Below are 22,405 nucleotides of genomic sequence, written 5' to 3'. Positions count from 1 at the left end.
CATGTTCTAGGCAGAATGCTTCTGGTACTGGAGGGCTGCCAGAATGCCTGAGGTGAGGCTGGGACAGGCCTGGGGACTCTATGGGTAGTTCCTAGCTGTAAGCCTGTCATCTCAGGCACTTAGAGAACCTCAGATGTGTGGTGAATGGTGGCCAGTACGTGCTGCGGTTGGTTCAATGTACATTAAATTAACAGGCCCCCAAGTCTCCCTCCCACCACACAAAAAAAGTAAATTAACAAGCTCAATTTTGGAAGAATTGGAAATTCTTAACGGTCTTCCTTTTAAGAGCATAGTCTATTCAGAAACAATAACTTCATCATAATATAGCATATACATGTCAGTTCAGAGTGAATCATGGACCTGAATGTAATAGACAAAACACTTAAACATCTAGAAATATAGGAGACATCTTTATGACTTTGGGTTAGGCAAATATTTCTTAGGTAGGATACAAAATGTGGCATACCTGCAAAACGGGAGACCTGGGTTCGATCCCTGGGTAGGGAAGATCCCCTGGAAAGGGGAATGGCAACCCATTCCAGTATTCTTGCCGGGAGAATCCCGTGGATGGAGGAGCCTGGCAGGCTACAGTCCATGGGGTCGCAGAGTCAGAGACTGAGCAACTTCACTTTATACGAAGAATATTTTCAATGGAGAAAAACTGTAACCACAAGAGGGCGCCCTTTCACTAGCAAAACCTCGAAGTACTTTAGGATGAAAGCCTGTTATCCAACCAAATTGGGTCTGCTCAGCTGCTGGCAGTAAAGCCAATTTAGTGACCCAGGTTATAATAAAAGAAAGGGCATCGTTTATTGCAGGCACCAAGCAAGGCGTCCAGGCAACTAGTGCTGAAAGACCTGAACTCACTCCCCAACGATTTTCAGGGAAATATTTTCGGAGACAGGATGAGAGGGGATTTGTGGAGATGTGTGATCATCTGGTGGACATTCTTCTGATTGGTTGGTGATGTAATCAGGGGTCAATATCATCAGCCTTCTGATTCCAGCCAATCTGGCTTGTGAGTAGCAAGCAGTTAACTTCTTCCACCTGGTAGGGGTTTCAGTCTGAGCAAAACAACTCAAAGGACCTGGCTTAGAATAATAATATAGCCTTTGAGGAACTTGACTCTTTTTAAGTCCTTGACTTTGTTTAATGACTAAATCGTTGTTATTTTGTCTTGCTTGACTGTTTTCCTTTCTTTCTGCATTCTCTCACTTCTCTGATTGAATTTATTCTTGGAATTCAAGGAAACCCTAGGAGGTTAAAGGTTTTTTGTTTTGTTTTTTAACAAACAAGAGGCAAGTGGAGGACCTGGGTGGGGAGTGCAGTTGTCCTGGAAGGGTCCCCTCAGGTCCTGCTCTGTTCCAGGAGCACAGAATATACCTCCTGAGTTAAGGGGGGAAATATGCATAATTTTTATATATGTATGTATATATACATAGGCTTCTGAGGTGACACTAGAGGTAAAGAACCTGCCTGCAATACAGGAGATCTGGGTTTGATCCTTGGGTTGGGAAGATCCCCTGGAGAAGAGAATGGCAACCCATTCCAGTATTTGTGCCTGGAGAATCCCATGGACAGAGGAGCCTAGCAGGCAACAGTCTGTGGGGTCCCAAGAGACAGACACGACTGAGCAACTAACACACACACACATATATACACAGAGAAAATGATAAAGCAAAAGGGACAAGTTATTAACATTGGGGAAAGTGGGTGAAGGGAATATTCAGAGTTCTTCATCTGATCCCGTAACTTTTTCATAAGCCTGAAATTATATCAAAATAAAAAGTTACCAAGTTATGCCCTAGTTCATACTAGAAAGCATAGATAGCCAACCAGTGATCAAAGAACATAAGTGATGAATTTTAATTGAGACCATTAGCTTTCATTCGTTTTCCTGTATCTCTGGTTTGATTGCTATGTTTTCCAAGAATATAACTGGTGATATAATCTCTTTAAGGAATTTTATTTTTTAAAGATTTATTTTATTTTTGGCTGTGCTGGGTCTTCGTTGCTGCTAGTATGTGGGCTTACTATAGTTGCAGGGGGCAGGGGCTACTCTCTAGTTGTGGTGCACAGGCTTCTCATTGCAGTGGTGTCTCCTGCTGCGGAGCACGGGCTCTAGGGGTTCAGGTTTCAGTAGTTGCAGCCCATGGGCTCAGTAGCTGTGGTTAGGGGGCTCTACAGCGCAGACTTAGTTGCTCTTAGTTGTGGTGCACAGGCTTAGTTGCTGTGGGATCCTCCTGCACCAGGGGTCAAACAGCTGTTCCTGCATTACAAGACAGATTCTTAACCACAGGACCACCAGGGAAGCCCCCTTTAAGGAATTTTATAATAGCTTACATGCGTTGAAAACAGTGGGCCCAGATGAATGCTGCTACCCCAAGTCACGTGAAAGCTTTTTGTTTTTTTTCATCCCAAATTTTCTTCTCATGTTTATTTCCATAAAGGATAAATTGACACACAGATTGGGTCAGTGACGGGGGACATTCTCCATCATCACGTGGAATTGTCATGTCCCTCACTGCGAATTCCTGGAGAACACAGGCTCTTGCAATGGGATGACCAGACCAGCTGCATCAGCCCCAGCCCCACCCCTGGTCTGGCTAGAAGTGCAGATTCTCCAGCTCTTCTCACCAGAATCTTCTCACCAGAATCTTCAATGCTGGAGGCCAGCCATCTGTGTTTTAACACCTCTCCCTGGTGAAAAAAGAGAATCACTGACTCAAAGATATGAAGGTAAGTACTCTAAGAAAAGAAAAAGAACACAACAGATTCCAATGAACCCCACTGAGGACCCAATAGAAGATGCTCATTTGTCATTTGAGATCTTTGGGTTTTCTTTGTTTTATTTTGTGTGTATATTTAATTGAAATCTGGTTGATTTACAACATTATATCAGTGTCAGGTTACAGCATCATGCGTGATTTAGTGTTATTGCAGACAACACACCATTAAAAGTTATTACAGAAGAATGGATTTATTTCCTATTTAGAAGCAATGCATCAGCGTACTTCTTTGTGGAACTTTGTTTTTTTAAGTATCCTAGATGCTAAATAATAGAAAGAAGGATAAACAAATGAACTGAAGGGTCAGGGGTCCACCCACCACAAGGACCCAGACCGATTTGACTCTGTGATTCTGGTGTCCAGCGTCAGAAGATGGGCAGAAATGAGCTTCAACATCAAGCCTGGAGCTGGACAGCCTGGCGGCTGATGAGGACAAGCTGGCATCTGGCCACCAGGAGACTCTTTCTGAGAAGAACAAAATTCCTGCCACCAGGAATCCCAGAATGTAAGAGTTTTTCCCACTGTGAGGATGTGCAGCAACTGGGCCCTCAGGCTCTGCTGGTGGGGAAAGAAGATGGGGCACCCACCTTGGAAAGTGCCTGGTAGCTTCTGAAAAAGTTAAGCAGACACCTGATCCTACCATTCCTAGATCATAGGCATCCCCCAGAGACAGATGAAAGCAAATTCCAACACACATACCTGCACACAGATGCTCATAACAGCTTTACTCATGATCACCCCAAACTGGAAACAATGTCCATCTGCAGGTGATTAGATAATCAAAGCAGTCCATTCATGCAGTAGAATAAATAACATGAGGCCATAAAGAGGAATCAAGTATGGACCCATGCAAAACAGATGAACCTTAAAAACATGCTCAGGGAAAGAAGCCAGACACAAAAGATCACAACCTTAGGACTACATTTAGATGATATTTCCAGAAAAGGAGATATCTACAGGGACAGAAAGCTATGGACGGGAGCGAAGGAGAGAGCAATTCAAGAGGGAGGACTTTTTGGTTGTGCAGTGGTTAAGGCACTGCACTTCCAATGCAAGGGGCTCGGTTTTGATTCCTGGTCAGGAGACAAAGACCCCCACATTGCTGTACGGTGCGGCCAAAAAAATTTTTTTTAATTTAAAAGAAAAAAAACGACAAGAGGGAAATTTCTGAGGTGACGGAAATTTTCTGAAATTGGGTCGTGGTGATGGTTGTCCAATTGGACCAATTTACTAAAAACCATCGTGGAACCCTATGCTGAAAAACTGGTCAACGCACGTTTTCTAAACCACACTTCAATGAAGTTGTAATAAAATGTTTTGCCAGGAGAGGGTACCAGAGACCACAAATTCAACTCAGAACCGGCCTGGGGAGGGGGGGGTCTCCTTTACCAGCTGCCTTCTTTTACCACCTCATAGAGGGAGTGAGCTGGACCCCGGGGAGATGTTCTGCAGCCTCTCCATGCCGTGGGGTCTCGCTGGAATAAAGTCACCCCCTGCCTTTAGATGACGCCGTGGCAAGGAACAACTGACCATCTGGGGGGTTGCCAGGAAGCCCTCAGCAGTCCACCAGCCTTGATCCGGATGAGCCCTAAATTACACCAGGTGGAAGGATGCCCAAGTCTCTTAAGCACGAGTTGGGGGAAGGAGGTGATGTTGAGACATCCCATGGATCACACCCCTTCACTAAGTCCCAGAGTTAGGGTCCTTACAGGACAAAATATGAATTGGAATGAACTGACACTCTCCTGTTGGCTTCCCTGGTGGCTCAGTGGTAAAGAACCTGCCTGCCTATGCAGGAGATGCTGGTTTGATCACTGGGTGGGGAAGATCCTCTGAAGGAAGAAATGGCAACCCACTCTAGTATTCTTCCCTGGAGAATCCCATGGACAGAGGAGCCTGGTGGGCTATAGTCCATGGGGTCACAAAGAGTTGGACACAACTGAGCAACTGAGCATGCAGGCACTATGATAGATTATAGTCATAACCTGCCCTCCCCCCACCCCCACCGCCCCGCCACCACCACACACACACACATAGCTGGGAATGGGACTGTGTTTGGAAATAGCATCTTAGCAGATGTAGTTAGTTCAGATGAGGTCCTACTAGAGGGGGACCCTAAATCTAGTGACTGGTGTCCTCATAAGAAGAGGGAAATTTGGGGACTTCCGTGGTGGCTGCTGCTGCTGCTAAGTCGCTTCAGTCGTGTCCGACTTTGTGGCTAAGACTCCACATTCCCAGTGCAGGGGGCCCAGGTTCTATCCCTGGTCAGGGAACGAGATCCCACGCGCTACAATTAAGATTGAAGATCCTATGTGACGCAACTAAGACCCGATGCAGTGAAATAAAGAAATACTTAAGAAGAAGAAGAGTGAAATTTGCACACAGATGCTGTGTGAAGACAGAGGCAAAGCTCTAGGGGTGATGCTTCTACAAACCAAGGACACTGAGGAGGCCGGTAAAGCCAGAGGCTGGAGGAAGCAGGAAGGACCCTCCCCAGCAGCTTGCAGAAGGAGCAGGGCCCCAGGCTGCCAAAGCCTTGATTTTGGACTTCCGGCCTCAAGAATGCAAGAGAATAAATTTCTGTTGTTTTAAGCCACCCGGTTTGTGGTTATTGGTGACAGCAGCTCCAGGAAACAAATACAAACCTCCTTCCACCAGGTGGCACAAAGCAAACCTGTCAATTCTTAGTAATTTGATCAATTCACTTTTCCTGGGGCCAGGCTAAGATTAAGGGGATTCTTACAGCAGCTGAGAGTGGGGCCAGCTGGGCACATGGGGCTGTGAGCAGACCCTAGCCCAGCCAGTGACCCAGCCGTTCTGCTGTTCAGTCACTGTTCTGCTGCTTCTTGGTCCTTCATCTGTTGCCTGGAGGCGAAGGCCGTCTACCTGCTCCGGTTGGTCACTTGGCCATTGTCTCTGCCCCACAGGGCCCTCTGGAAGGTTCTGGGGATAGCAGAGAGAACATGCGGGGACTGGGGGTTGAAACTTGTCACCACCTCCCTCTGGTCACTCCACCCTGGCCTCTCTCTAGAGACTTCTGTTGGGTCCGCACCCAACCCAGGTGACCCTGGGGCCTCTGGGCAGCCAGGCTGGAGATCTCCAAGGCGCAGGGAATTCCAAAGCTTTGGAAATGCAAACCCACTTTCTCTCAAATGTTCATCAGACCTTGGTTTTCCAAAGAAAATCACAGCAACTCAAGAGCCAAGAAGGAAATCTTTGCTTCCTTCCCTCCTCACTGCTGTGTCATCTGTCCTTTTCCTGAGGGCTCAAGGAGGTTGCGTGCCTGTCAGACAGGCTGGAGCAAGAGGGAACAGTAAAAGGAAGATGCAGAGGTGAGACCACACCAGCCAAAGGGCCCACCATGACCCCAGCCACGGGTGCAGGGGGCTTTCCATGGGCGAGAATAGAAATGCTGCTATGAAATGCCTCCCATTTCTACATGGACCTAGGAACTTCTCTCTCTCTCTTTTAAAAAATATTTCTTGGGCTGATCTGGGTCTTAGTTGTGGCACTTGGGATTTTTTTAGTTGTGGCAGGCAATCTCTTAGTTGCAGCATGTAGGATCTAGTTCCCTGACCAGGGATCAGACCCGGGCCCTCTGCATCAGGAGTGTGGAGTCTTAACCAATGGACCACCAGAGAAGTCCCAGGAATTTCTCTTTTTTTTTTTTAAAGAATTTCAGATCTATGACACTAACACAAAATTTAGTAAATTAAATGTTTAGTAAGGAACTAAAGAGCCTCTTGATGAAAGTGAAAGAGGAGAGTGAAAAAGCTGGCTTAAAACTCAACATTCAGAAAACTAAGATCATGGCATCCGGTCCCATCACTTCATGGCAAATAGATGGGGAAACAATGGAAACAGTGACAGACTTTATTTTCTTGGGCTCCAAAATCACTGCAGATGGTGACTGCAGCCATGAAATTAAGACACTTGCTCCTTGGAAGAAAAACTTTGGCCAACCTAGACAGTATATTAAAAAACAAAGACATTACTTTGCCGACAAAGGTCCATCTAGTCAAAGCTGTAGTCATGTACGGATGTGGGAGTTGCACCATGAAGAAAGCTGAGCGCTGAAGAATTAATACTTTTGCACTGTGGTGTTGGAGAAGACTCTTGAGAGTCCCCTGGACCTCAAGAGGATCAAACCAGTCAATCCTAAAGGAAATCAATCCTGACTATTCATTGGAAGGATTGATGCTGAAGCTGAAGCTCTAATACTTTGGCCACCTGATGCGAAGAACTGACTCATTGGAAAAGACCCTGATGCTGGGAAAGACTGAAGGCGGGAGGAGAAGGGGACGACAGAGGATGAGATGGTTGGATGGCATCACCGACTCAATGGACATGGGTTTGAGTAAGCTCTGGGAGTTGGTGATGGACAGGGAAGCCTGGTGTGCTGCAGTCCATGGGGTCGCAAAGAGTCGGACACAGCTGAGCGACTGAACTGAACACAACACTGTAAATCAATATGTGCCTAGTCATTTAGTCACGTCCAACTCTTTGCAACCCCATGGACTGTAGCCCATGAGGCTCCTCTGTCCGTAGGATTTGCCAAGTAAGAATACTGGAGTGCATTGCCATTTCCTTCTCCAGAGGATCTTCCCCACCCAGGATTGAACTCATGTCTTCTGAATTGGCAGGCAGGTTCCTAAGCACTAGTGCCACCTGGCAAGCCCCAATACTGGAGATTTTCTATACTCCAATACAAAATCAAAATTAAAGAGAATCTCAGACCTGCACTAAAAAGTGGAACTTTCTAAGACGATGGGAATGTTATAGATCTGCAGAGCGGCCAGTCGTCCCCAGCCAGGTGCGGCTACTGAGTGGTTGACATTGATTCAGCCCGTGGCCCCAGAGGAACCGAGTTTGAAATTTTATCTTGTTTTAATTCATTTTCATTTAAATAACCGCAGGTAACCAGTGGATATCGTGGGAGACAAGACAGCCCCGGATAATAAACTGGTGTGTCCAGCTGACCCTCTACAACCACGGAGAGGAGTGGAGCACGCAGAGGGAGGCAATTAGCAGGCTGGACCATAAATAAAATACACTTCAATTATGGGCCAGTGGAGGGATGGTGGGCAAAAACCTGTATTTGAGGCTTATACATGGCAGCTCTCACTTTGTCCTCCACAAACAAGCCACAGAACCCGATTTGTGTGTTTACATCTTAACCGCTGGGGGCTACACGTCCTAGGATCCGAACCCTCAGTCACCCGTTTCCCTTCCACGTCTACCCCCTCTCCACGACAAAGCTCGGACTTTGGTGGGGAAGGAGATTTCTCTGGTTTGTGTGAATCCCAAGCCTGCCTACCCCCACGCCCCTTCACCACCACTCCCCTGGACCCCCCTTCCCCACCCCAGTGCCTGTGGCCAGGTGCAAACACATAGGAGAATCAGCATTGTGTGAGTTTTGAACACAGCAGGGTTTAGGGCTACGGAGATTACAAGATTAGCTTCAATATAAACCAGATTTGGAGAAAAATAAGAACTGTGTCCGGGGGATGGATGCCTTTCTGAACTGGTGACCTCCGAGCTAGAGTTGAAGGTGAAGTATCCAGCCAGGGGAACAGCCCAGGAGGGAACAGCCAGGGCGAAGGTTCTGGGGAGGGTACAAACTTTACCTCTCACTCCCACACTCTGCACTAGCCACTTCCCATCTCAAGCAGGCCATTTCACACCAAAAACAGGACTCCTGAACCTCTCCACACACATCCCACCCTTATCTCTGAGGTCACCCTCAAACCTAGAGTAGAACTAGGCTTCCCTCCTTGGCCTTGAACCTGGAAAAGTGTACCAGTTCCAAGGCCTTCGCAGTTCCTGCCTTCGGTTCTCAGATTTCTCAGAGCCTCAGTCCCCGGGCTTGGAGGGCTGCTGGGAAATTTCGTTGATAAAATGCACAGCCCCAGGCTTGCCTCCTAGGAGGCTGGATAAAAGGGAGCCTTTGAATTTTCCCCAAGAAAGGGGACCGAAGCTTCGTTTGCATTACACGTTATTTAATACTGAGGAGAAGGTGTTTAGTCCGTATCTAAGGATCGAGTGAGAGTGCTTCCATTCCCCGCCTCACCCTCAGCCAGGAGCTGCTCCAGGGCAGGACGAAAAATTGACGTGGCTTCTCACAAAACAAGAAGAATACACACCTCCCAGTCTCTCCTCAAGCTGCACCTTGTGACCCCAAGCCCCTTGCCTTAACTAAATATCCTCATCCCTGCCGGGACCCCAAATTGCTTACAACTCTGCACGCTGCCCTTCCCCGCCTCGGGACCGCAAGGGTTAAGCGCAGGCGCCGGGCCCGCTGATTGACAGCCCTTCCGGCGGCTGAGGAGAGCCGACCAATCAGAGGCGGGAGTTGAGACCCACGTGGGTAAGCGCCCTTATGATTGGTCAGCGCCGCCGGCGGCCGCCTGCGGAGCCCGATCCCACGTGCAGCTGCTGCTAGTTCATTGACCGGCTTCGTGGTGCAGGTGGCGGCGGGGCGGGGCCGGGGTGGGCAGGGGCGGGGCGGGGCGGGGCGGGGCCGGGCCGGCCCGATGGGTCAATTGGCCTCCGGGGAGGGGGGGTGCTTCCTGTCCGCCTGAACTTGGCTGACCCTGGCGGCTTTCTTCTGGGCCACCATCCTAAAAGAGGTGGGTAGGCTTTTAGATCTCTTGGCAGACCCCAGAGTCCCTGGGCTGGGGAGGAGGCTGGAAGGGTGCTGAGGGGCAGAAGTAAAGGAGTTTAGTGCCGCAGAACTGATTAGGTCTCTTTCTTCTGAGAAATTTCTAATTCACTTAGCCAACTCTTATTCATCCTTCAAAACCCCTTTCCAAATGATGTTCTCCGGTGCTTTAGGAAATTGTCTCAAAACTAAATTTGAGCTTTGATATCTCTCTGGGGTTCCTCCAGCCCTGGCTGCTCCTAGAAGGAAGTGTATATGTTTGGCACCATACCCTGCACCCCACCTCATAGAGTGAAGTCCTAGGGGGCTCCCCACCAGGAATCAGCACATCTGGAAGCCCCAGAGAGAGGTGAATGAATGAACATCGGATGTAGAGAATGCAGTGGGGTGCTGGCAGTTAGGGAGGAGATTGGAGGCCCAGGACTCAGTCCTAGAGGGAAGATCAAGGTGGGCCAAGGGTGGGGTGGGGCTGGTTGTGTCTCTGTTCCTGATCAGCCTTCTGCGCTCAGGATCTGTCATCTCCTTGTTAATTTTAGAGTCCCTGGCTAAAGTTCTTGTTACTGCAGCCTGAAGAGTGACCTCTTGGGGTCATCTCAGCCCCCACGGGCACCCTCAAAACATGGTGAGGCATTACCCCTAGGGGAGGGGCGAGGTGGCAGCAGCTGGGCTCAAATCTCTCTCTCCTGCTCCTAAGGGAGAGACATGGGCTGGCTGGCCAGGCCTTTAAGCTGGGGATACTAAGCCATTATACTTTAAGGCACTTTCGTTTTAAAATTAAACATTTTATCACCCAGGTGATAAACACCTGGCTACATCATCTATTCAGTTAATATATTACAAGTCCCTTCCCCTTTCCTGCCCCTGACCCCATTACTTCCCAGAGAAAACCACTTCTAACAGTTTAGGCCAGGGGCCGGCAAGCTTCCATAACAGGCCAGAAAGTAAATATTTTCAACTTTATGCCGAGAATCAAGATGGAAGATACTGTGTGGGTACTTAAGTAATAACAGAGAGAGAGCAAATGACCTTCAGGTCTCAGGAGGTCCCACCCTGCCCTCTCTGGGGCTGATGACCTGACAGCAAGTATGCTGGCAGTCTGTGGGTTTCATTCATCCCCCACTTTGACTTCTCCAGGCGCATCCTGAGGCCAACCTTCCAGCCCGGAACTTTCAGGACATCCTGGATCAGCTCAAGCAGCATTTCCCCAGGTGAGGACAATCCCCGGGGGCTAGAGGCACCACTGTGGCCTGAAGTCTCATAGAGGGAAAGAACCCAAACTTTGTCTCCATTGCCCAAAATGCAGGACCAGTGTGGGCAGCGACCATGTTGGAGGGTGAAGCAGAAGGAAAGGAAAACCAGTAATACCAATCCTGGCTTTAATTTCAGTTTTTGACTGTGTATGGTTCAGTGTGAATTTGCTCACATTCAATTATATTTTATAAAATACTGCATTAAAATCACGTTCGTCTTGACACTGCCTTCAGTGTGGCACGTGGAAGGGACTAGCTCCCTTAATGGAACTGCCCTGCTGGGGGACTGAGGGCAGGGTTTATTCTGGGGAAGGGTCTTGAGGCCTCCACTTCCAGCAGGTCTGTCTTCCCCGGCAGGTTCCCCACTCACTTGACGACGCAGGTGGACCTCGCTTACGGCCTGGTGAGCACCGCCCCCACCTGTCAGCCCTTCTGGAGCCACCTGGAAAGGCTGTTGTGTTTAGTCTCATAATCCGGGTTAGGGGACACCGCCTCTACTTTGCTTGCTTTAGGCAAGGCAAAGAACCCACTGAGCCCCATCTTCATGTGTTTTTCTTCTTTTAAATGGAATTCAGTCATAGACACTTTAATTTTTATTTTTTATTTTTGGCTATGCTGGGTCTTTGTTGCTGCTCTCAGGCTTTCTTTAGTTGCGGCAAGTGGGAGCTACTCTTTGCAGAGCACAGGACTCAGTAGTTGTGGCTTTCAGGCTCAGAGCTGTGGCACCTGGGCTCAGATGCTCTGAGGCATGTGGGATCTTCCCTGGCCAGGAACTGAACCCATGTCTCCTGCACTGAACCACCACTGAACCACAAGGGAAGCCCATGTGAGTTTTTCTTAATTAATAAAAACCTTGCTGTGAAAACAAGCAATTCCATATTTAAATTAAGGAGATGTTTCTTCAGGCCACAGTTGGTCAGTTCAGCAGTTTATGTTCCAGTGTGTGCTGTCTTCTGGAACTTTCCATGATGTTAGGAATGTTCTCTATCAACAGGGTCCAGTATGGCACCCACCAGCCCCACGTGGCTACTGTGCTCCTATAAGGAGCTGAATTTTTATTGATTTAAAGTTAAAGAGTCTTATTTGACTGGTGGCATCCTTGTTGGACAAAGCAGCTCTAGGGGGAGGAGGGAGACAATATGTAACTAGAGAAGCAAGATTTCACAAAAATGTAAGTGCTTAAAAGAAAATAGAAGGGGTGAAAATGAGTCAGGGTTTTGAACCCAGGTAGTCAGGAAGGGCTTCTTGGAGGAAGTGACGTGCTCAGCGAGACATCAAAGATAAGGAGTTTCTGTCACCCTAGAGAGAACAGGGAAGGTTGTTTCAGGCAGCAAGCATAACATGTGCAGAGGCCCTGGGGAAGGACTGTGCCTGGTGTTGGAGAAACAGTGAGGAGGCCCGTGTGGCTAGAGCAGTGAGTGAGGGAGAAAGACGGAGGCGGAGAGGGCAGGGAGGGGGCAGGGCAGGTCACAGCCCTCTTTGGCCTTCTCTTCACATCTAGAATGACAGTCAGTTGTTGTTCAGTCGCTCAGTCGTGTCCGACTTTTTGCAACACCATGGACTGCAGCATGCCAGGCTTCCCTTGTCTTCCAGTATCTCTGGAGCTTGCTCAAACTCATGTCCACTAAGTGGTGATGCCATCCAACCATCTCATCCTCTGTTGCCCACTTCTCCTCCTGCCCTCGATCTTTCCTGGTATCAAAGTCTTTTCCAATGAGTTGGCTCGTTGCATCAGGTGGCCAAAGTATTGTAGCTTCCGTTTCAGCATCAGTCCTTCCAATGAATATTCAGGGTTGATTTCCTTTGGTGTTGATTTGGTTTGATCTCCTTGCAGTCCAAGGGACTCTCAAGAGTCTTCTTCAGAACCACAGTTTGAAAGCATAACAGCCAGGGGTCTCCCTAATTACCTCCCACTCTGAGTATGGTTGGCCGTATCCCATTTGATGAGAGCAGAGACCAGAGAGGTATCACAACTTGTCCAGGGTCACACAGCTGGGGAGAGGGCCGCACAGCATTAAGTCTTGTACTCTTGCTCGTGTCTGTCGACTGCCTCCTCATGTGATTGCTGGTGTTCTTTGCAGGTCCTGAAAATCCAGCAGGGGATCCAGGAGCATCTCAAGCAGGTGAATGAGTGACGGGAGCTTGGGTGGCGAGGGAGGGCTGCCCTCCTTGCATGGCAGGAGAAAGGGGGAGAGAGGGAAGAGGGGAGGCCAGAGAGGGACAGGGCAGGTGGTGCAGGCCCTAGCAGGCTGCAGGGGAAGACTTGGGCTTCCTCCTGCCCCCTGGGAGGTGGGAGGGCTGCAGATAGAGGGGGTGAGGCCTTAAGTGGAACCCCAGGATATGAGGTAGCCCCACATCTCAGGAGTGCATCTCCAATCCTGTGCCTCTCCTTCTGGGCCTGCTCCCAATCCCCATGGGGCTGGAGAAGGCCAGGGGCCTGTCAGCACTTTGCAGGTCAGTTACTTCTGCTAGGAAGGGGCCGTTATGTGCCAGGCACAGCCGAATGCAATCTCCATGTATCTGAGGTTCTCAACGGCCTGGCTCACATTGGCAGGGGAGAGCAGGCCTGCACCAGGCCTCCCCTCCTCCCACATGGGGCGCCTTGCCCAGGCTGAAGCGCAGCTTCCACCCCGCCTGTCCTCCTGGCTCCTTTCTCCTGGGCACTGGCAGGACTTTTCCGCCTGTGCCACATGTGACTGGTGGAGGGCCAGGGCCGTGTCTGCGACTTAGCAGAGCCTGGGGTGAGAAGCTCAGGGAACAGGGAAAGACAGATCCAGAGTAGACCAGAGTGGAGGAGGAGGGGCCAGGAAGCAAGCAGAACACGGTTATTCATTCAACAGATATTTATCCATCACCTCCTTGCCAAGTACGGTTGTAGGCGCCAGGGAAATAGCAAAAGAGAACACAGACAAACCGCTGCCCTTGGGGTGAGAGGAACTTGGTAAACAGAAGTGTCAGATGGTGAGAACTGGGCATGGTGGGAGGTGGAACTGAGCAGCCCCAAGGAGAAAGCAATGGCACCCCACTCCAGTACTCTTGCCTGGAAAATCCCATGGATGGAGGAGCCTGGTAGGTTGCAGTCCATGGGGTCGCTAAGAGTCGGACACGACTGAGAGACTTCACTTTCACTTTTCACTTTCACGCATTGGAGAAGGAAAAGGCAACCCACTCCAGTGTTCTTGCCTGGAGAATCCCAGGGACGGGGGAGCCTGGTGGGCTGCCGTCTGTGAGGTCACACAGAGTCAGACATGACTGAAATGACTTAAAAAAAAAGGGGATGTGGAGGGAGGGGGGTACCAAGGTGGCAGTGGGTTACAATTCAGGGTGGTCAGGGAAGACTCTGTGGCATTTGTGCAAATTCTTGAAGGAGATCAGAGGAGGAGGGAGGATAGGTGTCTGAATGAGGAGGAGCCCTGGCAGAGGCACAGCCTGTGCAAAGGCCCTGGGGCAGGACTGTGCCTGGCCCTCGCGTGTTGGGGGAACAACCAGAAGGGCCCTGTGGCTGGAGCAGAGTGAGCCAGGGGGAAAGAGGAAGGAGAGGAGTGAGGGAGGGGATGGGGCAGGTCATGCAGGCCCTTGTGGGCTGCAGGAGGACTTGGGTTTTTGCTCTCTGGAAGGTGGGAGCCCTGGAGGGCTGTGGGCAGAGGAGGGGGCGGGCCCTGACTCAGATGCTCACCAGCACCCTCTGGTGCCTGCTGTAGGGAGGAGGGACAGGAGTTGGGGTCCAGTTAGGACTATCCAGGTGTGGGAAGCTGATCACTGGGAAGGTTTGGTGGTGAGAAACAGGCAGAGTGGGGATCTGTTTGGAAGAGGAAATTCATAGCAGGTGCTGAGCACTGAAGGGTCTGAGGAGGATCCCAGAGGGTCTCCACCAAGCACCTCTCCCCCCACAGAGAGCCCCAGGTAATGCTTACTCCTGGTTCTGCACAAACCACCGCCCCCTCCCCTGTTTTCAGTCCCTCCTCTACCAGCTTCCCTCAATGCGCATTTAAAATCCGGAGCAGCAGCAGCAGCAGGGCCCCATGCTCCCCAGCCTGCCTGCACACAGCTCTCCCCAGGGAGGGCCAGCTCGCAGGCAGGGGGGAGCAGCACTTTTCATGCTGAGTGCATTAAAGTGCCAGTAAATTGCGCATTAACGAGCCAGGGCGAATTGGGGAAGGCTCCCCTGGGCCTTGTGCTGCTGGGAGGCCCAGCTGGGGAATCCATCTCTGGCTGCCCTAGGAAGCAGCCGCCTGGAGCTACGAGGGCTCAGGGAGGGGGTCCTCACCCCAGCCTCTCCCTCCCCTATCCTGTCCGCCCCAGTGACAGGCAGGAAATGGGACAAGGCTGCGAGTGGGGACAGGTAAACACAGCCCAGCCCCCGCATATCCTGACTTTGGAAAATTGACTTTGGGGCTCTGAGCCTCATTTTCTCATCTGCAGGATGGGAACCTCAGTGGTACCTATTCAACAGAACTGAGAGCCACAGTCAGCACTCACCCCACATTCCTTAGCAGTTATTTCTTTCTGTGAATTAGAACATTTCCCCAGGATTTCAGAATTCACCCTGAGCCAAAGGGTATCTTGGTATCCACCACGGAGAAGAGGCATATGCATTGGTAAGGCCCATGGGCACTGTCTCCAAAGCCACAGGCCAAAGACCAAACCCGTGTCCTCCTCTGCAGCAGACATGGGAGACGTGTGGCTATTTACATTTTAGTTGGCAATCAAGTGGCACCGTCCACATGTCAAGGACTCAACCTTAGCAGGCAGGTCTAGAACATTCTTAATATCACTATATTTAGTCTTCCTGGACTAAATATAGTGGCATATACGCACATTCTCACAGAGCCTTTTATCAGCCCAAGAAGGTGGGTCTCCACAGTGAATTCCTGGCAGTACTGTAGGGGGGCTTCCTGTCTTGGGTGGTTTGTGTCCTCGGCTGGAGGCCAGGAACATTGTAGGAGCTGCTGCCCTTGGTTCTTTTTATTTTTTTGACTCTACCAAGTCTTAACTGAGGCATGGGGGGATCTAGTTCCCCTGACCAGGGATCAAACTGAGGCCCCTTGCATTGAGAACTTGGAGTCTTAGCCACTGGTCCACCAGGAAAACCCCTGTCCTTGGTTCTTGAGCCCTTGGATGCGGCCGGTGGGCCTCAGGGTTGCAATTTATTTTATTTTATTTTTTTGACCACGTCCTACTACATGTGCAGTCTTAGTTCCCTGACTAGGGATGGAACCTGTAACAGCTGGACCACCAGGGAAGTGTCCGCATTCTTAATTATACTTAACTTTATATTTAGCCACCTGCAGCCAGTCTGTGCAGGGCAGCACAGTCTCAAGGAAGGAGAGGTTAAAATCGATTCTAGTACTTGGGCCAGAAAAGCTTTGTGGAGGAAAGCAGTAGGACGCGCCATAGGAGGGAGCCTATCCTAAAGGAACAGATGGGCAACCTGCTGGGAGGGAGAAAGAAAATTTAGGGAGCCTTCCATGACCACAGAAACTGATGACTTAAACCTGGAATTGGTAGCAATCACATTGCTTGACTTTTATTTTTTTTAATATTTACTTGGCTGTACCAGGGTCTGTCTTATGGCATGTGGGATCTAGTTCCCTGACCAGGGATTGAACCCAGGCCCCCTGCATTGGGAGCACAGAGTCTTAGCCACTGGACCATCAGAGAAGCCTTAAAGAAAGTTAAGTCACTCAGTCGTATCCGACTCTTTGTGACCCCGTGGACTGTAGCCCTCCAGGCTCCTCTGTCCATGGGATTCTGCAGGCAAGAATACTGGAGTGGGTTGCCATTTCCTTCTCCAGGGGATCTTCCCTACCCAGGGATCATACCCAGGTCTCCTGCATTGTAGGCAGGCGCTTTAACCTCTGAGCCACCAGGGAAGCCCCAGAGAAGGCTTGGCTCCACTTTAAATGTAAAATAAGTGACCAGCCAGGTTCCCTGGCTGCCCTGTCTCCAGCCCTGCTCCTGAAGAGGAAACCATCGATTTCTTAGGATCTTTGCAACATTTCAGCAAATTCAAATGTCAGTCCCCACACGGTGGGGGGGTAACAGGGCTTTGCTTCTTGAAGCCATTTTAAGTGGCAGTGGCATTCGGGCCCAAGAAAATGTGAGTTTGATGACTTGACCATCTTAGGGTGGTGACTAGTCGTTAGGGCTCAATTTTTGTCAACTGCGGCCACGGTTGCCTTCTGGGTACCAAGAGCTTGCTTTTTGCTGGGTAACCGCAAATCCACCCAAAAACGTTCAAGAGAGGTGGTGTACCCCATATAGCCCACAAGGAGACTGGCTTGTTGGAACGGGTTTGTCCTTAAGGTTCTTTTTTTTTTTCTCTTTTTAAATTATTTATTTGACTGCACTGGGTCCTAGTTGCAGCGCACGGGATTTTCAGTCTTAGTTGCAGCATTTGTTGTTGGTGTTCAGTGGCTCAGTCGTGTCTGACTCTTTGCGACCCCATGGACTGCAGCACACCAGGCTTCCCTGTCCTTCACTGTCTCCTGGAGTTTGTTCATACTCACATCCATTGAGATGGTGATGCCATCCAACCATCTCATCCTCTTTCGTTCCCTTCTCTCCCTGCCTTCAATCTTTCCCAGCGTCATGTGTGGTCTTTTCCAATGAGTCAGCTCTTGACATCAGGTGGCCAAACTATTGGAGCTTCATCTTCAGCATCAGTCCTTCCAATGAATATTCAGGTTGATTTCCTTTTAAGGGTTGACTGGTTGCAGCATGCTGGATCTTGAACTACAGCATTTGAACACTTAGTTGCAGCATGTGGGATCTAGTTCCCTGACCAAGGATCGAACCCAGGCCCCTTGCATTGGGAGTATGGACTCTTAGACACTAGACCACCAGAGAGGTCCCCCAGGGCTGTCCTTTAATGAAGCTTTAATGGGATGACCTTCTCCCCTCCAGGCAGAAAACTTCCTACAGATGATGGAGACCTGCAGCCAATCCCTAGGCTTCCAGCTAGGGGAGGTAGGTTCTTGGGTCCTCCAGGAGGGTGGGGATGGGCTCAGGGCAAAGGGTGCACCCTGGTGTCCCTCACCCAAGACCCTGCGCTTCCAGAACCAGGGGAGCCAGGCCTCCCTCAGTGAGCAACCCAGCCAGGACCACCAGCACCCAGGGGCCACGCCCCCACAGACCTCCGGTCTCCAGGATCTAGACTTCGAAGACGTCCTGGTCATGAGGTCATCTGACTGGTTCCAGCAGTCCCCCAGAGTGGACAGGGACACAGTCCGCCAGCGAGCTACACAGCCGTGCTGGGACTCGGAGCCCCAGTTTCCACAGGATATTCTGACAGAGCAGCTCTGGGAGATTTTTGCTGGGACCCAGGACCAGGGAGAGCACCCAAGACACAGGAGTGAGTCTCCCTGGGGGTGAGGGGACAGGGGGGGCTCAGGCCACGTGGAGAGGCAGCATCTGTTGAACTTGGTTGCCCTGCCTTCTCTCCCTTATCCCTTCCCTGTCATCATAGCGACAGACCAGGTGCCAGGCCATGTAAGTAACTGGAATCCTCAGTACCCAGAGGAGTGGGCTTTGTCCTTACTGGGCCCCCTGGTAGGGACCTCTGGGTGCCTGTGGGGTTGGCCTGCCCACCCCCTTACCCCTTGGAGACCCTCAGAGAATACCTGCAGCTCGGCCTCAATGGAAGGATGGGACTCCTGGCAGCTAGAGCATCTTGTCTACACTGCTTGGACCCTCCCACCATGTTCCGCTTCTCAGACTAACCCTGGCACATCCTTTGGTCTGAACTGATTCCCCCAATTCCCATGGGCAGGAGAGCCAGGAGCCAGGACCACGATACTTGGGAGTGAAAATGCTTCCCAAGGACACTCTGGGTAATCCAGGGGGAGAAGGGCAGTCCGTCCTGGCGGGGAGGGGGCATGCTTGCCACTGATTCACTCTTGTCTCTGCCCAGTTTTCCTCCCACCCACGCCCTCCCCCAGCTCCTCTGAGGGCTCCCGAGAGGGAAGCCCAGGACTGGGTGCTCTAGGACAGGGGTTGTTCTCCTACATGGCCCAGGTAAGACCTTGCACTCCACACGAAAGCTAGGGGGGAGGCGGTCAAGACATTAGGGGGATGTGGCTCAGGTGTGACCTCATCCACCCACAGGAGCTTACCAGGAAGACCTATCAGTTTCTGAAGCCCATGTAAGTATGTCCCAACCTGTGGTCTGAGGCTAGGGGAGCTGAGATGTAGGGATGAGAATACTTCCTGGAGGAAGGGGCAAAATGCTTAGGGTCTTGAAGGATGAATAGGAGTTTGGGATAGGACAAAGCATTCTGGGCGGAGGGGAGCAGTGTTCCATTACAGGAAACAGAGAATACTTGGAGGAATGTGTGTAGGACCTTGGGGGATGTAGAGTGTGCTGGAGAAGTGAGGCTTGAGCGAATCCATAAACCTGAAAAGGAAGGAAGCCCTTTTGGGGCTTGCTGGGTGCTCTACTCTAGGCAGAGGCTCTCAGGCAGGTTGCTGATTCTGAGGCCTTCTCTTTCAAGATGCTGGGACCCCGAGGACTTTGAAAACACATGGAATAGGCCTAATGTCTTGCCCTGGCAGTCCAGGAAGCTGGCCGTTCCACACAGAGTGGAGAAGATGCGGAGACTAGAACATGGGGAGCCTGTGCTGGCCACGGCCGTCAGCAGCTTCACCCGGCACGCCTTCACCTGCAGCAGGGGTGGCGTCAAGGTGTGGAGCCTGGTGGGCCAGGTGATGAAGGCCAGGTTTCCCGAAAGCTTCTTGAGAGTAGAGGTAAGGGCTCTGGGGCGGGGCTTGTGGGAACCGGGAGTGCCCGGCCCCCGGCAGGGGAGGAAGCTCACCTCACACTCTGCCCACCCCAGACACCGGGGGCCTACCTGCGCACCTGCCTGCTGTTCTCAAACAGCACAACCCTGCTCACGGGCGGCCACAACCTGGCTGGTGTGAGCCTGTGGGACCTGACGGCGCCTTCCCTGCATGTGAGAGCCGAACTGCCCTGCGCGGGCCTCACCTGCCAGGCCCTGGCTGCCAGCCCGGAGGACAGCCTGGCTTTTGCTGGCTTCACCAACGGCAGCGTCAGGATCTGGGACCTGCGGGACTGGAGTGTGGTCAGGTGTGGCCTGGGGAAGAGCCTCTTCCTGTCTCGGCCCCTGAGCAGGAACCCAGCAGTTTCAAGGCCAAAGTCCCTTCCTTTGGGAACTCTTACATTGGAGAGTTGGAGACCTGGGTTCACGTCATGGCCGGGCTGTTTGTTTGAAACCCCATTCTGGGACTTCTTGTCTGCCTTGGTTTCCCCATCTGTCACCCTGATGTGATTGGGCAACATAATTTTTGGTTGGGGAGCTGTGCCAGGCCCTGTGGGGTGCTGAGCAGCATCCCAGCCCCCACCCACTCAGTGCTAGGAGCACAGATATCCCCAGGCATGGTCCCCTGGGGCTTAGACTCACCCCTGGGGAGTATGATTGGGTGTCTCCAGGGGTGCAGAGCTTAAAGTCTGAGCTCTGACCTCCTTCCCTATGCCTCTCCTGGGCCAGGGACCTGCCGGGACATCCAAACGGTGCCAAGAGCATTGCTGTTAAAGACCAGTACGTCTGGACGGGGGGTCTGGATGCCTGCCTGCGGTGCTGGGATCTGAGGGCCACTGGGGAGCCCCAAGAATACCAGTTTGAATCTCAGGTGTGCAGCTTGGATGGGGCCTGCTTGGTCAGTAGCAGCTGGGCCTGGGACTGAAGGAGGTTGATGCTGGGGGAAGGGCAGGGGGAGTGGTACCTCAAGTCTCCGTGATGCTGTGAAGAGAGGGTTGCTTAGCTACATCCCCCTCCATTGCCCAGATAACATTGGATGCTTTTGTACTCTGTATCAAGGGATCATATTCTGAGTCTCTGTGATAATCTGGTAAGGTAGAGAGGACCACACTCATTTTGCAGATGAGCCAACCTAGGCTGGAAATGTGAAGTTGCTTGTTGGTGCCTCCCAGCCAGGAAGCGGGCAGGCGGTCAGGCCCCCATGGGTGGGTTCCTGGGCTCCTGCCACCTCTTGACCTGGCTGGGACCTGACCAATGTTTTCCTTGCTGTCTTCTCCCCAGATAATGAGCCTGTCACCCAGCCCCCATGAGGACTGGGTGCTGGTGGGCACGGCCAATGGCCAGCAGTGGCTGCAGCCCAGCCTTGGGGGCCAGAAACGCATGGTGGGGTGTAAGGACGGCACCATCCTTGGACTCAAGTTCTCCCCTGTGGGTGAGTAGCCAGGAAGGGACTAGGGAGTCCCCTATGGGCCCCAGCGATCCTCAGCCTCCCACAGGGCGCTGCCTCACTCAGACTCACTCCACCCAGCCCTTTCATCTCTTTTTAAAATATTTATGTATTTGACTGCACTGGGTTTTAGTTGCGGCATGAAGGATCTTTAGCTGCAGCATGTGGGATCTAGTTCCCTGACCAGGGATTGAACCTGGGGCCCCTGCATTGGGAGCATGGAGTGTTAACCCCTGGACCACCAGGAAAGTCTCCTGCTCAGCCCTTTCTGACCCTTCCTGACCAACCCCCCTGACCATGCCCTTCATCAGCAGGAACTCCCCTGAGAGATGCTATCTGCAGGGGCTCACTCCGGGAGGTGTGAGGGGCTCCAGTTCCCAGATCCCCAGGGGAAGTCCTCAGCTGCCAGCTTTCTCTGTGACTGGGGCCCCCTCTGCCTCTTCCCAGGCCAGTGGTGGGTGAGTGTGGGAACAGACAACCTGGTTAGCATCTTCAGCATGCCCACGGGGACCATGGCAGTCCAGGTACAAGGGTAGGGCAGGAGGGTGGTGCGCGTGTGTCCTGGGTGCTGAGGGGCCAGGTCTAGGGGTCCAAATGCAGAGGCCCACCACCAAAAGGGACCACGTTTGAATGGATGGACAGACGTTAAGAACAAGAATGGGTGAGTCCCTCGCTCTGCCCCCCAACCCTCCCAGGTGCCCGAGAGATCCTCTGTCATGTGCTGTGACGTGTCCCCCAGCAACCACCTGATTGTCACAGGGTCCAGGGACCACGCCTCGGTGTACCAGCTCACATACTGAGGGTTCGCTGGGGTGGGCGGGCTCGCACGATGAGTGATCTTTGTCATGTGTAATAAAGCAATTGGAAAAAGCACTGGTCTGGTGCTGTGTCCTGTCCCCTGGCACCTCATGGAGGTTTGAAGGGACTTTGTCCAGCCCAGGTCTCTACATTTGAGTCCACCTCTCCTGAGAGTCAGGTCAGAGCCACTGACCTCTGCCATCAAGAGAACTGGACATGGAGCTCCCTGCCTTTTTTTTTTTTCTGAGTGTGCGGCACAACTGGAGGAGGAAATGGCAACCCCCTCCAGTATTTTTGCCTGGAGGATCCCATGGACAGAGGAGCCTGGCAGGCTACAGTCCATGGGATTGCAAAAAGACTGAAGCGGCTTAGCACATGCAGCATGAGGGATCTTAGTTCCCCAACCAGGCATGGAACCCATGCCCCCTGCAGTGGAAACGTGGAGTCTTAACCTGTGGACTGCCAGGGAAGTCTCTAGAGCCCTTCTTCCTGCTCCACTCTATTCTGATCTCATAGAGAGATGCTCCCAGCCTTGCCTGCACAGCCCCAGGAGTAGGTCCTCAGTCCTTCCCAAGATACTCGTGTCCCATTAGACTAGGGCTTCTACTCCCTAGGGGTGAGTCTAAGCCCCAGGGGACCATGTCTGGGGACATCTGTGCTCCTGGCATTGAGTGGGTGGGGGC

The 22,405-nt window shown here is 51.7% G+C and overlaps 1 protein-coding gene across 1 annotated transcript; it reads left to right on the top strand.

The window, feature by feature from the left end:
* Positions 1-10,424: 10,424 nt before the first annotated feature.
* On the top strand, positions 10,425-21,724 carry TLE6 (TLE family member 6, subcortical maternal complex member). Its single transcript, XM_068981015.1, has 14 exons — positions 10,425-10,442; positions 10,585-10,658; positions 11,058-11,103; positions 12,782-12,823; positions 17,607-17,669; positions 17,760-18,054; positions 18,613-18,716; positions 18,807-18,844; positions 19,193-19,445; positions 19,535-19,785; positions 20,207-20,348; positions 20,759-20,909; positions 21,372-21,448; positions 21,620-21,724. The coding sequence occupies exons 1-14, from the start codon at positions 10,425-10,427 to the stop codon at positions 21,722-21,724; spliced, it is 1,659 nt and encodes a 552-aa protein (XP_068837116.1).
* Positions 21,725-22,405: the final 681 nt, after the last annotated feature.

Source organism: Capricornis sumatraensis, chromosome 9 (genome assembly GCF_032405125.1).
Source record: "Capricornis sumatraensis isolate serow.1 chromosome 9, serow.2, whole genome shotgun sequence".
Taxonomy (NCBI): domain Eukaryota; kingdom Metazoa; phylum Chordata; class Mammalia; order Artiodactyla; family Bovidae; genus Capricornis; species Capricornis sumatraensis.
This window is presented reverse-complemented; position numbering and strand designations above follow the sequence as displayed.